General features: G+C 37.2%; 2 protein-coding genes across 2 annotated transcripts in view; one reads left to right on the top strand and one right to left on the bottom strand.

Annotated features, from left to right (window-relative positions):
- otud7a (OTU deubiquitinase 7A) overlaps positions 1-5,063 on the bottom strand; it is a 55,723-nt gene extending 50,660 nt beyond the window's left edge. Inside the window, exon 1 of the mRNA XM_038268932.1 lies at positions 4,952-5,063. The gene's annotated coding sequence lies outside the window, so the exon portion shown is untranslated. The remainder of the gene's footprint in view (positions 1-4,951) is intronic.
- A 10,386-nt stretch (positions 5,064-15,449) lies between these two features.
- LOC119772451 (proprotein convertase subtilisin/kexin type 5) overlaps positions 15,450-21,991 on the top strand; it is a 31,234-nt gene continuing 24,692 nt past the window's right edge. The window contains exons 1-4 of the mRNA XM_038268881.1: positions 15,450-15,732; positions 18,572-18,775; positions 18,857-18,925; positions 19,085-19,124. Coding sequence (XP_038124809.1) covers positions 15,552-15,732; positions 18,572-18,775; positions 18,857-18,925; positions 19,085-19,124 — 494 coding nt within the window. The 5' untranslated portion in view covers positions 15,450-15,551. The remainder of the gene's footprint in view (positions 15,733-18,571; positions 18,776-18,856; positions 18,926-19,084; positions 19,125-21,991) is intronic.

Genomic DNA, 21,991 nt, shown 5'->3' with positions numbered 1-21,991 from the left:
GAACACATTGAAGCAGCAACTTACAGCAGCATGCATTTGTTTGCCATTTACTGTATAAATACATTTGGATTTGGAAACAGAGTGCAGCTTTATGAGAAGCTCCATGAAACTCTTATTATATTTAAATTATAATTTCCAAGGTAAAAATAAAAATGAAAACAGACCATTGAGCTTTTTATTTTAACTTGATGTAGATAATGAAAGATGGAATCATTCATCTAATATATACAAGCATTTTTTTTCTGATACACGGTTATATTTATGTATCCTGCATCTCTATATAAATACATAGAACAAAGTATTTTTTTATGTGGAAGGAAGTATGACCTATTTTTCTGAGTGAATGAAAATGACCAATCTTGTGAATCAGAAGTGAATCACAGGGGGTATCCGGTGCAACCGTGTTCTGTTTGATTTTATAAACCACTTCCTCGCTGATTGGAAGAAAATGCAGAGGATGGCTGTGTCCTCTATGCTTTGGGATGGGAATGTTACTGTTGCAGATGTATCCTGCAAAAATATCAGGTAAGGCAGCAACACAAATACAATTAAGTAGGAAAAGAGCAGAGACATGACACATAACCGTCCGAATCAGTTTGGTGCATGTTTCACATTTCGACATAAACAAAAAATGTATGCTACATGATACTGATAAACACAGCACTTGCTCTCTTTTGTTGAAATTTATATAGAAAACAAAAAAAAATGTAATGGAAAAAACACAGCTGGAATAAAATGTTTATTATTTGTAGAGATAAGTTGTTTTTGACATGTTGGTTTGTAGTTTTTTTGACCTACATGCAAACCAAGGATGCCAATAATAATTCCTTTAAAGAGCAGACAAGAACTTCTCCTGGCTGCTGCACATGTTTTCTGTTATTAAACTGAATTATTCTTATAGAAAATTAGTGCTCATAGAGAACTGTTTTTATGGCAGCATAGAACAGGTGTCATGATAACAAACTATTTCCATTCTGCCTCCAATAATTTAAAGATAACTCCGATTAGAGGGGAAAGAGACACCAAAGCCTATGCAATGTTACGTGAATATGCAGGTAAAAGCGATGGACGGACGGAGGATCTGAGAGATATTTTTTTAACAAGTTAAAAACCCTTTCTTAATCATTTAAATTACATGTGTGGTAGAAAGATTATGTCTGTAATAATCTACTTAATTTTTATTTGTTTGTAGGAATCTTCAACTTGGAGGTTGGAAAAATGACAAAGTATGCCCCTTTTAATTTGAACACTAAGTAGGAATATTAGAGGATTCTCAGCAACTTCCACCTCAAAATCTAAGATGGTTGCCTTGTATAAAAGCATTAGTGACACCCAAAGTAAAAAAAACTAAGTATTTAGACATGTAAATATCTTTATCTCATTAGATCAGTCACACATGCAGTGCATGAAAGCAGACAAGAAAAAGAAACACAATGTTATTATGTCATTAGCTTGTATTGTCCAGTTTATTACATATAAGTTATTATTATATTAATCTCAACGTTCCAATTAACAAGAAAATACCTCATTCAATACTTATTAGGATATAGTAATATTATGGAAGAATAACAAGGAAATTTATGGGTAAAATAAATCAATACATTGAATTTAACATGCAAATTCCGTTTTTTATAATATTGTCCAGCCTTCCAGTTCACTAAACATTAATACTATGATTAAAAAGCTAAGCATTATTCTGTATAAGTCCTTCTAAAACAGTATTACTGTAATTTTAGAGAAAATAAATAAAAAGTTTCTAGGGTTCCAAATACCTATGGACCTACTTAGAGTTCCTTCGGTAGTTAAATATTTATGCATCTGATTGGTTTGGATATATTTTATTAGCATACAGCAGAGCTCTGTGGTCAAGCCTGATCTGAGCAAAGAACAGCAGCCTAAAGATGGTTACCACATTCTTATCACCTTTCCTTATTATGATTAACTAAGAGGACCCCTCCTGTGAGCCTCTGCGACCTCTAGCTGACCTCTCTCCACCTGCAGACACAACACTCACCAATCCCTTCTTCACCTGCAGATATGTCTGAAGAACAGCTTCCACTTCACTGATTGGGCCATGATTACAATGACCACTTGACTCGTTCATGTCCTCTAGAAACTAAAGTCTGAGGGAATGAACCACAGAGACATGAAGTTCGTTTTGAAGGAAAACAGAGGATAAAGTTTATATTTATCACAAAAATTAAAAAGGTTTTCACTTAATCATTTAATTTCTGGTACTTTCAGACCCCATAATTGTGGGGACACTTATTTGCATGTTTCATTCTGATCACACGTTATTTTCACCAACTATGGAAATGTTAAGTAACCGTTTTTACACTTTCAACCAATATTTTATAACCTATTATACTTATTTTTTATTATTATTATTATTATTATTATTATTATTATACTCCACTAAGCAATATCTACGAGTAGGACAACCTTCAATCCATTTTAGCGTAACAAGGGGCCCTAATCCGACGTATTTTTGGTTTATGGAAACAGACTGTGATAAAGGGTTTTAATATAATAATATCAATTTAGTGAATGTGTAAAGTAAGTGTATTTATGCTTGTTAAGATGCTAAGTTTCTACAATGTAAAAAACAGACAAAAAAATGTAGGAAATATGTTCATAGTGTTACCTATAACCTCAATTTTCATTTCAAAATCAATCTGATACAATTTGAAGTAAAGTAGATGCATATACTATGTTATAACTGGAGGAGAGGCTGTGTTCAGTATTAACCAGCTCATTCAGACACATTTTAAATAGAAATCAGTAAGCATTTTTCATTTAAAGGGCCTCTGATTATAGCTCATCTGGTCCAAAAGTAACTTTTCCTGAGTTTCAATCCCACAGCTATGGTCCAAAGGGAGTTTTCAGGCTGTCAGGATGATTACTATGTCAAAACGCTTTGATCAGGAGAAGATTTGCAACAGATTTCAAAGCCATTTGGTATACAATGAAACGCATGGAAAACAGGTCCTTCTCAACACGAGGTTAACATGCTTGTTAGCCTCAGTTTCGTAAAGATTAGGGAAGAAAATGGTAAAGCAGACTGTTAGGAAAAAGCTTGAAAATCTAGCTGAGTACTGCCTGAGTAGTACAGCTCCTACTGAGCTACAGGGTAAGGTGAAAACATTGATGCATTATCCTTTAAAGATAAAAGAAGCCCAACACAGAAGCCCAACAAGCTTTGCAGATCACGCCAACATAAATGTATATTTTTGGTAAAAAAAAAAAAACAACAACGCTGCATTTCAACAAAGAATGCTACAGTGGAGCATGAGGGTGGCAGCATCATGCTTTGGGGCTGTTTTTCTATTGCTGGAACTGAGCCAATGAAAAGGTTTTTTCAAACAGTTTAAAATAACATTAAATGCTAAGGCTTCTTTTCCAGAAACCTGAAGGATAAAGAGAGACTGCATCAAAAAGCCCAGCAGAAGCGACACAAAGATCATCAAAAGAGCTGCTTTATTTTAATTGTTCTTTAATTATACCACAAAGATGGCTCACGTTTTTAAATTAACCAGAATGTGTTTGGAGAAAAAAAAGTTTGTTTCAGGATTTAAAATGGTGGAACAAAGGAATAAATTTGGTAGCAATTGATCCAGTTAATAAAGGAGTTGCCTGAATCAGAGCAGTTAACCAATAATGAGACCAGGGGGAAAAGGCAGCTCAAACTTAAAGCATTATGTTAATATCCCAGCCAATGCTTTTATATATAATACCTGACGTGGGCAGCTCTCCCATTCGGGTATTTGATGTGGGTAGTGGACACAGATGTTACAAAAGCCTGTCATTTTGTATCAGTCCGGCGATGGTTTGATAAAGCAGCACTGCCTCGGAGAACATGAAAGCCCAACCAAGTTCAACAACAACAGACGTTCTCTGGTTCTGCTGAATGCCAGAGACTCAAAACACTCACTGTGGCAACTGATCAGGTGCCAGGCGCCCTCTCCCCTGTGCCCTGCTGCACCCACAGCCTCCACGGAGGTGGAGTTGGCCTGGCTCGGCTCGGCCCGGCAGCCATGAGGCCTCTTTTTCTAGCTCTACTTTCCAACTATCAGAGCTACATCTACATCACACACCTGCTGTCCGCTGCCTGTCTCACAGAAAAACAAATAAGAAAGCAAACAGACAGACTGAGAGGAGTTGTAAAGTTGAGATGACCCAATAAAAAAATCACCATCATCATCATCATCATCATCATCATCATCATCATCATCATCATCATCATCATCATCATCCTGTAATTGAGGTACAAGGAATGTGAAGCAGCTCAGTGTTATTATGTAGGTCTTTGTCAGGGAACATGAGTAGAGTTTAAAAATACCACAGCAGTGAATCAGTGGCCTCAGTATCTTTACAGGCAGGCATCAGTAGATATTGTGAACCAGGCCAATATTAAAATAAAAGCAGAGAAGGGTGCAAATAATTATTCCTGTATTTCATCACATGCATTTAAATCTGGGACTCTGTGCTTCTCTTCACCATCAACACTGAGCCTTTTGGCCCTAATAATACTGATTAATAATAAACCAAATCTGTATGCCTTGCCATCTCTATTTTATTTCTTTAATGATCTGCTATTATCATATAATCTATCTATTGCTCTCGTTGCTGTTACATGGTCCTACATGACAAAGCTCTGTGTCTGTGGATGCAGATGCATGTTTGCACAGCGTTTTACTTCCATCAGTCTCCTTTTAAAGCGCAGATGAGGTTTTTAGGGGCCTCAGTGTTTCTGCCTTGGAGCTAAAATAAAGCCAAGCGCACTGAACCTGAAGTTGATTTCATCGAAGCACGTATACTCGGATAAAGACAGGTGCACCTGTCTGCAGCCTTTTGTGTTCAGCAGCAAATAAGCAGCGGATTGTCCAGTAGTGGGAACAACGTAAAGAGAAATTGTGATAAAAACGATTGAAATCGGCTGGAGCCTTCTTACCGTTGCCTTTTCAGTCATTGCTCCCCATCGTTAGGTTTTCGGCCCAGACCTCTAGCGAGCCGTTTATTCCAATCAGGCTGTCTCTCTCTCTCTTTCTCACTCTCTTTCTCTCCCATTCGCTCTGTCTTGCTCATCCCCATGTCATGTTTCTCCGCTGCAGCAGAACCAAGCCGCGCCTCCTCCGCAAGCGCCGTGACGTCCGCGAGTGACCCCGGCGGCACCTCCAAGGGGGCTCCACCAGATGTCGCTGTGCGCAAACTAAACAAAAACACAATATACAAGATAAACAATAAAATCCTGTAAAGTGTTCTAACAATATAAAACTGTGTACCTGGAGAATAAATAACCATTATACAGTTGGACATTTTTACAGTAATGGAAATGTGAAGACAGCAGCAACATCAGAGATGTGTAAAATGACAGCAGCATGTTATTTAACTGACTAAGGTTTATATCATTATATTTTCACCCTTATTCCACTCTGTATTCTACAGAAGAGGATTAGGGCCACTGAAAAACAAAAAAAAGTCAATAGATTTTTTTTTATTATTATTATTTCAGCTTAATATGGGGGGGGGGATCAGAATTCTCAGATTAAAGACAGAATTCTGAGAAAAAAAGTCAAAATTTTGAGATTAAAGTCAGAATTCTGAGATTAAAGTCAGAATTCTAAGAAAAAAAAAGTCAGAATTCCAAGAAAAAAGACAGAATTCTGGGATTAAAGTCAGAATTCTGAGAAAAAAAGTAAAAATTTTGAGATTAAAGTCAGAATTCTGAGATTAAAGTCAGAATTCTAAGAAAAAAAAAGTCAGAATTCCAAGAAAAAAGACAGAATTCTGGGATTAAAGTCAGAATTCTGAGAAAAAAAGTAAAAATTTTGAGATTGAAGTCAGAATTCTGAGATTAAAGCCAGAATTCTCAGATTAAAGCCAGAATTCTGAGATTAAAGTCGGAATTCTAAGAAAAAAAGTCAAAATTTTGAGATTAAAGTCAGAATTCTGAGATTAGAGCCAGAATTCTGACATTAAAGTCAGAATTCTGAGATTGAAGTCAGAATTCTGAGAACAAAAGTCAGAATTTTGAGATTAAAGTCAGAATTCTGAGAATAAAGTCAGAATTCTAAGAAAAAAAAGTCAGAATTCCAAGAAAAAAGACAGAATTCTGGGCTTAAAATCAGATTTCTGATATTAAAGCCAGAATTCCAAGGAAAAAGTCAGAATTCCGAGATTAAAGTCAGAATTCTGAGAAAAAAAGTCAAATATTTTAAAGATTAAAGTCAGAATTCTGAGATTAAAGCCAGAATTCTCAGATTAAAGCCAGAATTCTGAGATTAAAGTCAGAATTCTGAGAAAAAAAAGTCAAAATTTTGAGATTAAAGTCAGAATTCTGAGAACAAAAGTCAGAATTTTGAGATTAAAGTCAGAATTCTGAGATTAAAGTCAGAATTCTAAGAAAAAAAAAGTCAGAATTCCAAGAAAAAAGACAGAATTCTGGGATTAAAGTCAGAATTCTGAGAAAAAAAGTAAAAATTTTGAGATTGAAGTCAGAATTCTGAGATTAAAGCCAGAATTCTCAGATTAAAGCCAGAATTCTGAGATTAAAGTCAGAATTCTGAGAAAAAAAAGTCAAAATTTTGAGATTAAAGTCAGAATTCTGAGAACAAAAGTCAGAATTTTGAGATTAAAGTCAGAATTCTGAGATTAAAGTCAGAATTCTAAGGAAAAAAAAGTCAGAATTCTAAGAAAAAAGACAGAATTCTGGGATTAAAATCAGAATTCTGAGATTAAAGTCAGAATTCCAAGAAAAAAAAGTCAGAATTCCAAGGAAAAAGTCAGAATTCTGAGGGAAAAAAGTCAGAATTCCAAGGAAAAAGTCAGAATTCTGAGATAAAGGTCAGAATTCTGAGGGAAAAAAGTCAGAATTCCGAGAACAAAGTCAATATTCTGAGTTTAAAGTCAGAATTCTGTGAAAAAAAGTCAGAATTCTGAGAAAAAGTCAGAATTAAGAGGTTAAAGTCAGAATTCTGAGAAAAACCTCATAATTCAGACTTTTTTCTCATTTTAAACTGAAATAAAATTTAAAAATCTGTTAATTTTTTTTCTTTTTTTCAGTGGCCCTTATCCTCTTCCGTAGTATTCTTGTTCGGTATTAATTTTGTTCCTGCTTTCTGTGTCAACTGTCACGGTTTCTAAGCGACAGAGCGTACGGCGGTAAAAGCCGCCGAAGGCTGGACCTGTTTGAATTCACAGCCAAAACTCTTCCGGCCTCCTAATTTTCAAGGACCTCAAAGGATCCAGTCCAGGTAGACTGTGTTGAAGATTTTAATACACATGTTTGAATTTGTTTCGCCCCATTCGTTTTAGATCAGCTCTAGCAAAACTAAGACATTCTTAATGTGCAACTCACAGAACACAATTTGTGTACTCGTACTCAAGAATGTGAAGAGGTGTAACTTTTTTTTTAATTGTGACAGATAAAAAAAATATACAGTTACAAAACACCAAAGTTACAATGCACACATAATTTTGCAACAATAGTTCTGAACCATTTGAAGCAAAACTGAGAATGAAAGAGGTTTTTGATCTCCAACTTGTAGAATAGAATTTGTGTACTTGTACTTAAAATTTGAACAGGTGAATTTTTATTTTTATTTTACACATACAAAACTTAGAATGTAACTCTCTCTACAACTTCAAATTCACAATTACAAGGCACAAATAGTTTTGAAACAGAATAAGCTTCATAACTTATAGGCCTTAATTCCCACAAACACAACCCTTACAATCTAACTCATAAAACTGCACCAGTGACCAAAATATATTTTGTTACACAATAAGTTAGGGTGAAATCGCAAAACCTATTTCTTAAGGCAGAAAATGTTTTCATGATTAAAAAGAAAAACAAAAGTCAACATTTGTATTAGAATCCTTTTTTTTGTGAGCTCACAATGACTGCCCATCAGATGGCAGTGTCTAATGCGACATACCAATCACCCCAACATGGTGGCAACCAAGCAAAAGATTATTTTTTTCTTAATTGGTTACTCACAGAAATTACTTGAGGCACAATGACGATAACATGTAACTTATGCACCAGCGCTTGAAACTGCTCTGCTTGACTGTAAACACAATTCCTGCTCTTTTCTCTAGATGCAGTTCTGAAACACGCTTTCAAACACCACGCATAACCCTTATGTGCCCCAAGTACCAGATTTTATGGCTAAACGATTGATACTGTAAGTGAGCTCCAATGATTATGTTTAGAAACCCGAGAGCACTTTGTCAACTGTAAAGAAAGAGGGTAAAAGGCATATGAAAACAAGTTTTGACCTATATAGTTGGTAACAACTGGTTGTGCAAACTTTAGTGGCATCAGTTGTGATGTGTGCTTTTTCATAAGCTTAATATTTTCAGCATGGGGCTTTTTCATTGCATTCCTTTTTCTGCCTAGCATCTTTTTGATGTTCCAATGATAGCTCTAACTGAGACACACAAGCTCTGTTGTGGTATCAATGTTATCCTGGGTTCCTTTGTTGCCTTTAAGTTGTGACTCATTGAGTACATTTGGTAAACTGGCCACTCCTGGGAAGGTTAACGCCTTTCCGTGTCACTACATTTGTGGTTATTAGGCCTTGTTGTGCAAATGGATTTTCAGCATTTATCACAATAACAGGTGAAAATTGTATTGTTTCTCAACTGTTATTGAATTAAGATACATTGTGCTGTGTAGCATTAGCAATTAAAAACTCACCAAGAAGATGCACACACAAGCTACATTGCAAAAGTTTTTGCTCACTCATCTCACATATGAACCTACGTGACATCCTATTTTCAATCCATAGAATTTAATATGATGTTGGTCCATCCTTCTCAGCTATAGCAGCTTCTTCTCCTCTTAAAAGGTTTTTCAGAAGATTAAAGAGAGTGTATACTTGTTGGACTCCAGTCTTTGTGGTCTGTGTTTTTGTGTGTTTGTCTTCCTTCCTCCACCAGGCGGCGCCTGGTTCTGATTCTCCTCCTCACACACCTGCAAGTGGTTACCTCGTTAACGGAGTGCTCTTAAGCTGCTGATTGCCACTACCTCGACGCCATAGTGTTTGTCAGTTTTGGGTACTCTAGCCAAGCTGAATTTTGCTGAGTCAAACCGAGTCTTAACGTTTTTTGTTGTTGTTATTTTTGCCTCTCGGTAGGAAGACATCCTGCAAACTGGATTTGTGGACCTTCTCTCCCTGGAAGGATCAACTGAGCTTCAAACTGAGCTGGGGATACAAACTGGAGGTTTGGATCCACTTTCCCCCCCGAGGAATTGTGTGAGCTTCACACTGATCAAGGGATTTATCTGCACCGCAGTCCGTTAAAGTACCGCAGGAAAACCGAGTGGTAGTCAGTCTTCTCCGTTCATCTACAAGCAACCGCATTCTGGGTAACCCATGTCCGCCCTCCACCGCATGAGACAAACACCGGAACACATTCCTCACCTACTGGAGTCTAAGAGTCAACCAACGTGAAACGTGAGTCTGCCTATCTTTTCTCCTCTTCAAGTTCAAGAATCAATTTTCCCACTGAACCTGAACTAACTGCAGTGTCTTCCCCTCACCTTTCAGTTTCAGTTGAGCAGTGTTCAGAGCAACACTGGAATCTCCACAAAACTTCTCAATAAACCTGTTAAACTTTTCCCCTTGTCTCTCTGGATTGGTTTATCTGCATGTAGGTCCGGGCTTTTGACAAAATCATGACAATACTGTCATTGTGACTATTCTTTTAAAATATCCTGTTAAAATATCCCCAGAAAACTCTCTCATCTATTTTTTTATGTACCTAACCTTGTGCACAGTCATGTTGAAAGGAAACAGGTCATCTCCAAACTCTTCCTACAAAATCGAAGTGAAGAATTGTCTAAAATATCTTAGTGCACTGAAGCATTCAGAGTTCCTTTCATTCGAAATAACAGGCAAAGACCTAACTTGGCATAAGCCAAATTGATACCATGTAGAATTCAAATTGAGCTACATGTATCCAGCTAGGAAGGCTCCGGTATAAATTGTTCACAAATTGTAGGGACATTCAATACCATTCTTTGAGCTCTTTGGATATCTACCTCCCATGATGAATTTTTAGCTAATCACATCATCATTAGTAGCTTGATTTGTTTTACAACTAGTAGAGTTAACTGATAAATCAAACTCTTACCAAATACCATCGAAACGCGTAAACATTTTCCCATCCCTAAAGGCACACATTTTTCAAAAAGAAATAGAGGGCATGAAATCTTAGTTTTTTTTTAAAAGAAATAGAGGATATTTCAGCTAAAACTGGTGCAACCATGTTTGTTTTGCTTCCGCCTCTGGTTGATGGAGTGACCTCATACATAACCATGCATTTCATTGATCTTAAACATTTTTGTATCAAGGCCAAAGGCATCTTCTGGCTCCTGGCAAGATCTATTTTCTGGTATTTGTGAATTCACAAATCTCGCAACAATTCGTCTTGATCGCAAGGTAAGCAAAGGCCAGCTTCTGAAAAAAACAACCGCACAACATAATCCCCCCATTACCAAACTATACACCTGATATTATACATTAGGACAAGTATCGTTCCCCTGACAACAGTCAAACTATGACTCATTATCTGAAAGATAGATGGAGAAGTGTGGCTCATCACTCTAGAGAACACGCCCCCATTGCTCGAGTCCAGTGGTGTGTTTTACACCAAGGTATCTAATGCTGTGCACTGTACTTGGTTATACAGGATTTGGATACAGCTGCTCCGTCACGCTTCATTCCATGATGCTGACCCCTATCAGTTTATGAGGCCTTCCACCTCATGGCTGTTATTCCAAAACACCTCTACTTTGCTATAACATCAAAGACAAGTTACAGTGGAATACATAGAAGCGAGGACATTTCACAGCTGTCTGTGTTGCAGGAGTAGTGTCTATCACAGTACTATGCTGCAGTTCATTGAGCTTGATAATCACCCCATTCTTTCATTAATGTTTGTAGAAACAGCATGTAGGCTTTGGCACTTAATTTTATACACCAGTGGTAATGGAATTGGTGGAAAACTTATTTTCAATTATTCAATCAAGCTAATATGTTTGGATTTGCAATTCGGTCTACTAATTTGTACAGAGATCTATACTGATATTTAATAAATTAGGAAATTATTGAAAATTATCAAATAACTTTGTTTAATTGTAAAATGGAGAGTATGGTAATAAAATACTATACTCTGCTCGGTTAGCTGGCCTTAATTGCTCACTTCACTCACCTGCCTAGTCTGTCCAGTTCCTAATCATCTCTGATGGCATTCACCTGCCGGTTTCTCGTGTATTCGGTGCAGCCCAGCTATCTTGGTCAGATCATTGTTTGATTTCTATTTGTGTCCTGTCCGTCAGTTTCATTGGTTAGATTTATTTCCAAGGTTTGTGTTCCAGTTAGGAGTTTATTCTCAAGCCAGTGTCCTGAGGCAAGTTGTGCCATAACCAGTGGTGAGAGTGTTTCAGCGTTTCCCTACGGGTTCTGATTTCCTGATTCCGTTCCCTCTCACCAACTGGCCCAGTCTGTCCCTGCCTGATCTGTTCGCCTGAACCACGGTTGGACTCCTGCTGAATTCTGCTTCTCAGGTGCGATTCTGTCTGAGCTGGATGCTCGATGCATGGAACTTTGAATCTGTCCTCCAAGGTGCGTTACTGTATGAACTGGATGCTCGATGCACGGAACTCTGAATCTGTCCTCCAAGGTGCGTTTCTGTCTGAGCTGGATGCTCGATGCACGGGACTCTGAAACTGCGTTCACGCTCTGATGGATTCCTGGAACCCGGATCTGTCCGTTCCTTAGTGGATCCGAACCCCTGACCGGACTGCAAACTCCTGGATTCCAGTACTACTCCAGTCTGATCTGAATCCCTGTCCTGGATCGGAGTCATGTGCATTGCATTGGCTTATCCTGCCTAAGATTGAGAGGATGGACTGAACTGTTAAACCAGGTAAGTGACTCATTCTAATAATCATCTTCTGTTCAGATGATCGTGGTCACTTACCTATGTTTCTCCCTAAACCAGAGTGTCAGTGATTGGGCAGTGCCCCACATCCCTCCTGCAGTCGCTACAGGTCCGCAGGTCCTCAGGAGCTGTCTGTTTTTATGTTAATTAATGTTTTGAACTTTCCTACTGACTGTCTCACCTTGAATACTGGATCCATCTGTCCCTTTTCATGATGGGATTCTCACTCATCCAGGTCATAGTCATTCCAAAATAAGTTCTTTTGGGCATGTTGGACAAAGAAGACAGGTGGTTTTAAAGGGGTGTGAAGGAAGCCATTTATGTTAAGAAAGAAAACCCAACCTTAAACAGAGGGGGTGGACTCAGGTTTCAGCTTTTCAAAAATCTACAATGCAGCAATAGAGTTGATTCCTTCCCACTATTATCGCAACCCCCACCCCCATGCAAGGGACCAAAACATTGGCAAGGCCAACAGTTCCCCCTAATGACTCCCATTTCAGAGGCATAGATATAGGGCATAGATATAGGGCATTGCAAACTCTATAAAGCTTTGAACTCAATGCTGATTTTGACATTTTGAATTGGAAAAATCTTCCTGAATGGGAATGGAAACGTCTTCAAACTTGGAAACAAAGTACATTGAATTGTTTTTAACTTTTTTGGATTTTAAAGTTTTTAAAAATGTTTTTCTCACAATGTTTGCTTTCGAGGTCATACAAAATTAGTAAGAAAGGGCAAAAAAATGTCTTTAAACAGTTTGTAAAATTTGAATTCACTTAAAGTAATAATCTATTGATGCCTATAGGTTTTACATTTAACTTAATTTAACGTTGTCTCTTTTGCTGGTGAGAATATTTCCCAGCACTCTGAATTCTCTATCTCTACTTCCAGCCAAGATATTCTCATTCTTCATTTTAAACACTTTCCCTCTCTGAATAAGAAAACGATTCCTCTGCTTATTTTTTAACACTTCAGTATTATGTTATTCTTATACACTCCTCTAAGGCCCACATTTGTGTGACCATTTTTTCTATAATCTTTTTGCTGCTGTAACAACAGAATTTCCCCATTGTGGGACAATAAAGGGATTTTCTATTCTATTCTATTCTTGCTAATTCTTGCTAATAATATTAGGCAGATAATATTTTTTAAGAGATGAGATTGTAATTTCTAGATGGGATTTTTAATACATTTTGCTGCTACCAATGCATCATGTGCTACCTTTAATAGAAAGACATTCATCAAACCTATCTACTTCACTATAGCTGATTTAGTAGTTCTTTAGCCTACTTTGTGTTATCAAGCAAATCTTATTAGGTGACTTCCAGTTTCTAAGGGTCTTGCAGTAATCAAGCTTCTGGAAGAAAGGTGAAATCGTGGTCATAGTTAAAGCTTCATTTTATTGGAAATTGTTTTGGATAGCTTTTAACTAAGTTATCTTTTGTCATATATTAACATTTCCATGATTTAGACATTTAAACATATGTGTTTATGTATTTTTGTATGATCTAGATGAGATTTAAGAGAGTAGCATTTAAAAAAAATATTACATAGAGTTCTGAGCCTGGTAAAAGATGTGTGTGACTGTAGGTGTGTTATGCATGAACTGTGTTCCTAGAATAGTTTTAGTTCAATAATAGATTTTTTGTTTACAACGGGATCACCTACCACACTATCACCGCAGCCCACTCTTATTGTCCTGGTGCGTCACTTAAACCAACTGGTCCAGCAGGTTATCCCCCCTCCCCCCCCAACACACACACACATACTTGTTCTGCCATTGTAGTGAGGACCATGTGTTGACTCCCACTTCCAATAATTGTCAGTCATTTTCAACCCTCTCTATGCCCTAGCCCTAAAACTAACCCTGCACCTTACCATTACCAATGCATGCCTCACCCTACAGTCTAACCCTAACCAATTTACATCTTAGCCCTAAACCTAACCATTAGCAAAATAGCTTTGGGGGCCAGAAAAATGTCCTAATATTGCAACAACTGGTCCTCAATTTGATGGTGAAACTGGAAAAATGGTCCTCACTCTGAAGGCTAGACAGGTACACACTCACTCATTCTGCCATCGTAGGGATCAGTCATTTTTATCCCTTTCTATGCCTTAAAGGAATAGTACACCCAAAACATGATTAGCCTTGATTTTCTACTCACCCCCATGATGAACTACACTCTGGAGTACTTTTTTGATATCTCAAATGCATCTGGAGATCTGGGAGGCTTCTTGCTGTCTGCTGACATTCAAATAATGGAGGTCCCCAGCGCCCGAGGCAGAAAGGTCCATAAAAGTCCACAAAAAACGTGTCAATATTCCTCCATACTGCTCGTCCAATGTATTCCAAGTGTCCTGAGTGGGTAGCGTCCATAATGTACTCGAAACAAAGTCATTTAGAATGTTTTAGAGCCTAAACAGTAGTGTATAGGATTTCCTAAAAGCGCGCGCCTGCGAGTTCACGACTCTACAGAAACCGCGGCAGACCAAACCAGATGAAAGTGCGCATTCAGCGTATGCTCTGCCGATAATGCAAGCGTAGAAGAAGAAATGTGCTGTTTACCTGTGCAAAGAAAGAAACAACGAAAGAAAAATGTCTGAGGACTACAGTGTTGAGGAAGAGCATGAGTTCTTTGCCGAGAAAGCAGACGCTGAATGCGCACTTTCATCTGGTTTGGTCTGCCGCGGTTTCCGTAGAGTCGTGAACTCGCAGGCGCGCGCTTTTAGGAAATCCTATACACTACTGTTTAGGCTCTAAAACATTCTAAATGACTTTGTTTCGAGTAAATTATGGACGCTACCCACTCAGGACACTTGGAATACATTGGACGAGCAGTATGGAGGAATATTGACACGTTTTTTGTGGACTTTTATGGACCTTTCTGCCTCGGGCGCTGGGGACCTCCATTATTTGAATGTCAGCAGACAGAAAGAAGCCTCCCAGATCTCCAGATGCATTTGAGATATCAAAAAATTACTCCAGAGTGTTGTTGAGCATGCGGGTGAGTAGAAAATGAAGGCTAATCATGTTTTGGGTGTACTATTCCTTTAACCCTAAAACTAACTTAACCATTACCAATGCATTCCTCACCCTCGCTCCCAGGGAATGGCCGCTCGCACTGTTAAAATTGAGTGTTTCCTCTCCACTGTCGCTACAAGCATGCTTAGTGTGAGGGATTGCATCTGAGTCAATTAGATAGAAAACTTTGAATCAGTTTGACTGTAAAATTTGATGAACTGTAAAGTGCCTTGAGATGACATTTGCTGTGAATTGGCGCCATATAAATAAACTGAACTGAATTGAACCCTTACCCAATTGATACCTTAGCCCTAAACCGAACCATTAGCAAAATAGCAAGTGGGGGCCAGATAAATGTTCACACTTTGCAACAACTGGTCCTTAATTTGATGATAAATTGGAAAAATGGTCCTCACTCTGAGAGCTAGACAAGAGCACCCACACCGCACACACACACACACACACACACCCACACATCGATCAGACAGCCACGGGCGCACCTGCAGAGCGGACATTGCGTCTTTCTCAGACCACCTTCCACGCTGCTTTCCACGCAGTAGCCTGCTGCAGCACAGCCATGAGCTCTATCTCCACAATCCTCCACCTTCTCTTTATATACGTGGGATTTATTGGATGTAAACCTTCGTCGTCTTGTCCGAGCGGACAGTTTCTGCTGAAAAACCAGTGCGTCTTGTGTCATCCCACCTGCTCCGAGTGCGACGGACACGAGCTGTTTGACTGCACTACCTGTGGAGTTTGTGAGTGTTTGATTTCACCTAAACTACCCAATAAGGGCAAAATAAATCAAGTAGATAGTTTTCTTTTTTGAACGAATGAACAACTGAAGGAATTCAATCTGTAATTTCCCTCAGATTATGACACTTTGTCACGTGTGACATTTCCAATATCTCATAACGCGATAACCTTTTATCTGATGCATTAATATGTACAGAAATATTAACTTTTTAATGATTACATATCCCTTTTTTTGTTTTCAGGTGTTTTTCCCTCCTGTAAATTCCAACAAGGTTAACAATCAATTTTTTGTTTTCAAAGGATCACTATTTAATGGTTAACAAACCAAGCCCTTTGCATTGAAGACATGACATGGTCTATCCTTCCCTCTTGTTAAACATTCAAAGAAAAGCCTCAGAATTCGCTGGTTTTTCTGCCACAGGGGCAAAAAGAAAAAAAAAAGAAAATAAAATGAAGGTGTGATCATGTTTCTTTCTACTTTTCTCAGAGTAATTTGATCATCTCATAATGGGGGCTTTGTTAATCAAAGGGACATATATCCTCTTGCACTGAATAAAGTAGATTTCCAGTGTTTAAGTGACATGATTTCTGGCTTATAAACAGTGAACAAGTTATGACTTGTTCACAGAAAAAGAAACAAATGAAACACTTATAGAATGACAAGATAATTTTTTGAGCACTATTTTCTTTTCAGATTAAGTAAATCTGTTTATGGAATCATTTTTCATTGTTTCATCTTCAGATTCTTATAAAGAGCACTGTATCGGTACGGTATGCCAGTATCTACCCACCTCCTTATTTCAAAATTCCACTCCTGGTTTGGTGACTTCATGATAATATGCCATCTTTCCTAGTGTGCAGTGAAATCTGATCACTTAGACTTACTATCTGCAGTGATTTGGTTAACATTTACCACATTGATCCTAATAATTTTGCTCCATATTTTAGCAGGACTCAATACTTTTCTTTTGAGCAGTTTTATGAAGAGAGGGAGCATATTGGTCCAGGTAGTTGGGCGCATTACTTGTTTTATTAATCAAACATTGCTGTTCATTTCAGGTAGTGTAGAACTGTTATGTCTGAAAGTGTGCAGAAAACACCTGGCCATAGCTAGTTCAAAGAGAAATAGTGGTATTTCCCTTCATGGATTAGGCCCTCCAGCAGTCCTCACTAGTGCAGCCAGAAGTTTGGAAACATGACCCCGTCTATAACAATGCCACCACTATGTTTCACAACAATAAGGAGAGTATAGAGAGCTCTTTGGTTTATCCAGCATAAAATTATCTTGTGTGATAATTAGTTAACCAGCTTAAATGATAACTGAATTTAATTAATGGTGATCAATTTGATTATTGAAATAATAATTTAATTGTTAAGTTTCAGAGTATAGATACTCTGAACAAGCTTTAACTGATAGAGATTAATTATACTAAAGTTCAAAAATATATATATTCACATTCTGCATAACAAATAAAAAACTTTTTTGTCTGCCAATATGCTTTATGCAGAACTCCTCAAGTGGAAAAATATAGTTTCGCGTAGTTTAATTCTGTAAAAAAATCTTCTTTAAAGAACCTTTTGTTATCCAATTATTAATTGAAAAACTAAATGATAGATGAACCATTTAGCAAAATAATCAGGACTTGCAGCCCTACATTTAACAGAATTGTTTGAGAACTGGGGTTTACTGAATTGCCTATAATGACCGATAAATAGCGGCGAAGAAATAACTAGGGTAAAAAAATACAAAGGAAGAATAAAACAGACAAAAATATTATAACATGCCCATAAATAAATACTTAAAAATATAAGTAATTAAAAAATAAAGTTGAAGATTATAAAGGACAAAAAATTAAATTAGGTAAATATTAATAAGGGAAATAAATAAAGAAGCTAATTAAAAGAGTTATATACATTTATGTCTCAATGTATAATTAAATTTCTACTTACATTTATTTGTTTATTGTATTTTTGGTGGAAATTAATTGTATGCTTATTTATTTATTGAGCATTTATTTATTTCTGTATTTATTTTTAAATATGGCAGAGTTGGTCCTCCATAGTAAAGCACTTGGCACTATGAAAACAAACAAACTGAGTTAAATTAACATGGAATTCTTTTCGTAGGCCATTAGTTATGACTTGCCACGCTAATATTGATTTTTACTGAGAGCAGGTAGTATTTCTTTCCAAGTACTGAAAGATGTCAGATGATGTTTTTTTTATTTTATTTTTATCTTTTCGTCATGTATTCAGTTTCCAGTTTCTCTCATCTCTATCACACATAACCATATTTATATATATTTTTTTTTCTTCTCTATGTTGTTATTTAGAGTAATACTTCCAACCGTGGTGAATTGCATTCCAACATGACAATTAAAATACCCTTATCAAAATAAAAAATACATATTACTGGGATAAATGCTTTTCCCGTATTTGCAGTAATACGCCTCAGAATAAAGTTTCTAGCCAGATTTATCTCATTTGAAACATTACCAATTTGTCTTAATGCAGCGATGTGTTAGTTGTGGTCAATATATTTGAGATGCACTCATTTCCTGCTGCTGGTGTCCGCTTTTATTAATCATCTGATTAATTCCCTTAATGTCCTGGTTCTTAATCATTGGTACTGATTCTCTTGGTGAGCCTCTCCATCTGTTTTAGTGACAGGTACTGAGCAGTCCTGCAGTAACTGTGCTGTGTCATCTTTCTTTTATACCTTGGACTGCATTTATCCCTTCATTTATTTTGAGAACCATAGTGATTTATGCACATTCTTAAGCAATGATAATACAATTGGCTTCATGGCAGGAGGTTCAGAGTCTTCCTCTTCTTCCACAGATGAAGACGGACAGGAGCGTTTCCTGCACCAAGGTCGCTGTCGGACGCACTGCCCCAGGGGATTCTACCCTGACAGGGGTCACTATGCCTGCCTGCCCTGCATAGCCAATTGTGAACTCTGCACAGATGGCAATTTGTGTGCCAAATGCCGGGAACGCTACAAACTTCAGAACGGGGTCTGTCAACCAGCGCTTTGTGACATAGGTAAAACGGCGTAGTTGAGTCGATGTGTAGGATTTAACTGGATAGCAATATCTTTATTGTTTATGGTTCTGTGTGCTTCAGGGCAGATGCTGGACCCCGATACAGAAGAGTGTATTGACTGTGAAATGGGATGCAAAACATGTTCTACAGGTAAATAGGCTTTCTATGGGAGCACCCCTCTCTAACCTCTAATGTAAAAAAAGTATCATCAATTTACATCAAGACTCTGATGATGTTGGTGCAAAGTGCAGTTTGTTTTTTCCTTTGAGTTCTAATTACTAATCTCAATTTCTCCTTTATACTGAGAAGACCCTGAGATGTGCAGCAGCTGCACTCAAGGTTACTTTCTGTGAGTATTTATTTCCTTTTTCTTTCCTTTTATTCAGTGAATACACATTTTCACTGCTCACATGTTTGCTGGTAGAAAAGTCATACAATAGGGTCTCATTTTCTTTTCTTTAAACACAAATGCTGCAAAGCAAATAAAGCCAAATTTTTTTTTTCTTTGTGAAGAACTCATCTTTGCAGCTCTTTATAACTGTTGTCATATGCACAGCACTTTGCAAAAGTACTCCCACTCCTTGAATGTTTTCTTGCAACCAGAGACTTCAGTGATAAAGATTTTTTGTTGGTCCTACTCGGTGCCTGAATTCTTTGTAGGTTTGTACGTTTAGATGTCAAATACTTTTTCATATTCTTCTATACAAGAAAGCACAAGCTCAGTTGCATTACATATAGTGACAGATTTTTCGAGTCTTGTCCGGTCTAGATTTTGAGATTTTCTTTGGGATGTTTTACATGCAATGCTTTTTTCTTCTTTTTTACCTTACATAATGTTATGAAAGTGAACCTAAACATTCAGTTTTTGAGTTAATAATCTGACCAAGGAGTCTTTAGTCTCTTGTTTTATCTCCTCAATGTTGTATGTAGTGAAAAAAATTAATAAACAAACAACAGGAAAAAAAAATCTTGATGATTTTATGAACAACTTAGTTTTTTCCACTTCCATTGAGGTCAGATTTATTTCACGCATACGTTCAAGTCATTCTGTTAAAATATTCTCCCAAGTGAGCTCTGGATATTTGCAGATCAGACCTGTATCATGGTGATCATTGGGGCTGGATAAATAATAAAATATTCAATATATTCACGACTAATAAAGATGCAATTTCCAAAATGTGCTATTTTTTAGTCCTTGTTGCATTTAACAAGCATAAAAATACTAACTATCTCACTCCAACCCTTAAGGTGGCAGTAATATGCCTAAAATAGGATTGCTGATTCATCTTTGCGTGAATGTTGCCCCGACAGCATGTACAGCATTTAATTGCGCATACAGTCCATAAATATCGGCAAGATCAACAGATCTTAAACGAAAGAAGTAACTGTCATAAAAGACATGCAGGTAAACCTGGTAAAGTAGCCGCGGGTGTAACTGCCCGGCCCTGACTGCCAGAGCAACAGAGGAGCAGGGATTGATGTCAAGGGACTGCAGACAGCAGGTTCCCAGGTAGGAACAGACAGGAACCATTAAATTGTATACAAAAACTGTATTTTTTTTTCATTACAAAGACACAAAAAAATCAGAGATTTAATCAGATAAAAATGTTTTTCCTACTAGGTAAGGTTTCCATTGTCTTACATACTAATATTAGCTTATAAACAATGAAAGAAATATCACCCTTTAATTAGCAAATTTCAATTATATTTTAAAATATTTTCTTTTTGATCAAATTTATTTTGACACAGCAAATACAAAAAACGTTCTCATTGGTTTGAAAAAAAAACACCCATTAGACAAAATCTCTATAAAATCTACAGTACCATGTTTATGGTTGTAATGGAAACATTTAACAGAAAAAAAAGTAGAGGAGGGATGTTTACTCTTGCCCTGCACTGTGCCTTTTTTTGTTGTGAGAAGTTTAGGATTTCCTGCTAATGCATTTTCTCCTTGTTACACTGTTGCTTTGCAGCAAGAATGTCTGTAATTTAAATCCTGGTCTTTGGTGTTTCTGCGTGGTTTCATTTTTTTCACATGCATGGATGCTTTCTGGGTACTCTTCATTTAGCAGCTGGAAAAATGCACAGTTAGTTTATTGGTCTCTCTGAGTTTCTCTTCGTAGTGAGTGAAATTGCGCATCAATAACTGTTCATCCTATGGTAAACAAGTAATCTGACGGGGATTCACCCACCAGTGACCACTGGAATTAAGCTGCCCCCACAACTATAGAAGGATAAGCGGTTATTAGAAGATATATTGATTTATTCGTGGCAGATATTTTATCAAACTGTTTTTGTATTATAAAAAGTTTCATTAACTAAAGTGAAACATCATTTCTAATTTATACATTTTTTTATGTAGTTATTCTGAATGGTAGGTGGTCTATATCTGTCCATCTACCTTACATGATCACAGGTAGCTGGTTGCTGGGTGAGAGGCGGGCTTCACTTTAGACAGGTAGCCAGTCTCTCTTAGAGCAACATAAACAGGAAATCAATCTCACATGTACAAAATTTAACCTTTCAGCAATTGTTCTAATGTGTCTGTATTTTTGGGCAGCTGAAAGAAAACTGTTGTAACCAGAAAAAAACTAATGTATGACTACAATGTGCAAATTTCACACATGTTACAGTTTATTTTGATTTATCTACTGAAAAAAAATATATCTGTCCATATAATTATTCATTCAGGAACATTTCCCAACCATTTCAGCTTGGTTTCCTTTTTGGTATTACAAGAACCTTTTGCCAGGATTCCTGTTTATAGCAGCTTATCTCTTAGAACCAGTGAGAAAAAGTAGTTTAAAAGCTAGAACAGAACACCAATTGTATACTCCTCCCCTGAGTTTAGGCCTCCTGGTATGGTGTGAGTCAGGTTACCCTCCTTTTTTAGACACAATCTGTTACCTGAAACTCAGTTTGAGCTTAGAAGAGACCTGACAGAGCATGTCATGCAGGGAAAGAACACTGAGAAATGAATGCATAGCTAACAACTTCAGATTTTCAGTTTTAAGCAAAACTATTCACTTACAGTACGTCCTTGTAGAGGTTCACAGAAATACTCAGTCTTCCTCAGTGCATATAGGTGAGTCAGAGTAATGGTTTTAAAAATATGAAATGACAGGCCATCTTAGTAATTCCTGTAGCCACGGTTCTTATTGCATCTACCATGGGTTACACAAACCAATAAAAGAAACCCAATAAACTATGAGTCAA

Source organism: Cyprinodon tularosa, unplaced genomic scaffold, assembly GCF_016077235.1.
Source record: "Cyprinodon tularosa strain WSP-4 unplaced genomic scaffold, ASM1607723v1 ctg71, whole genome shotgun sequence".
Lineage (NCBI taxonomy): Eukaryota > Metazoa > Chordata > Actinopteri > Cyprinodontiformes > Cyprinodontidae > Cyprinodon > Cyprinodon tularosa.
Note: the sequence above shows the minus strand (reverse complement) of the source record. Positions and strands in the feature narration are given on the sequence as shown.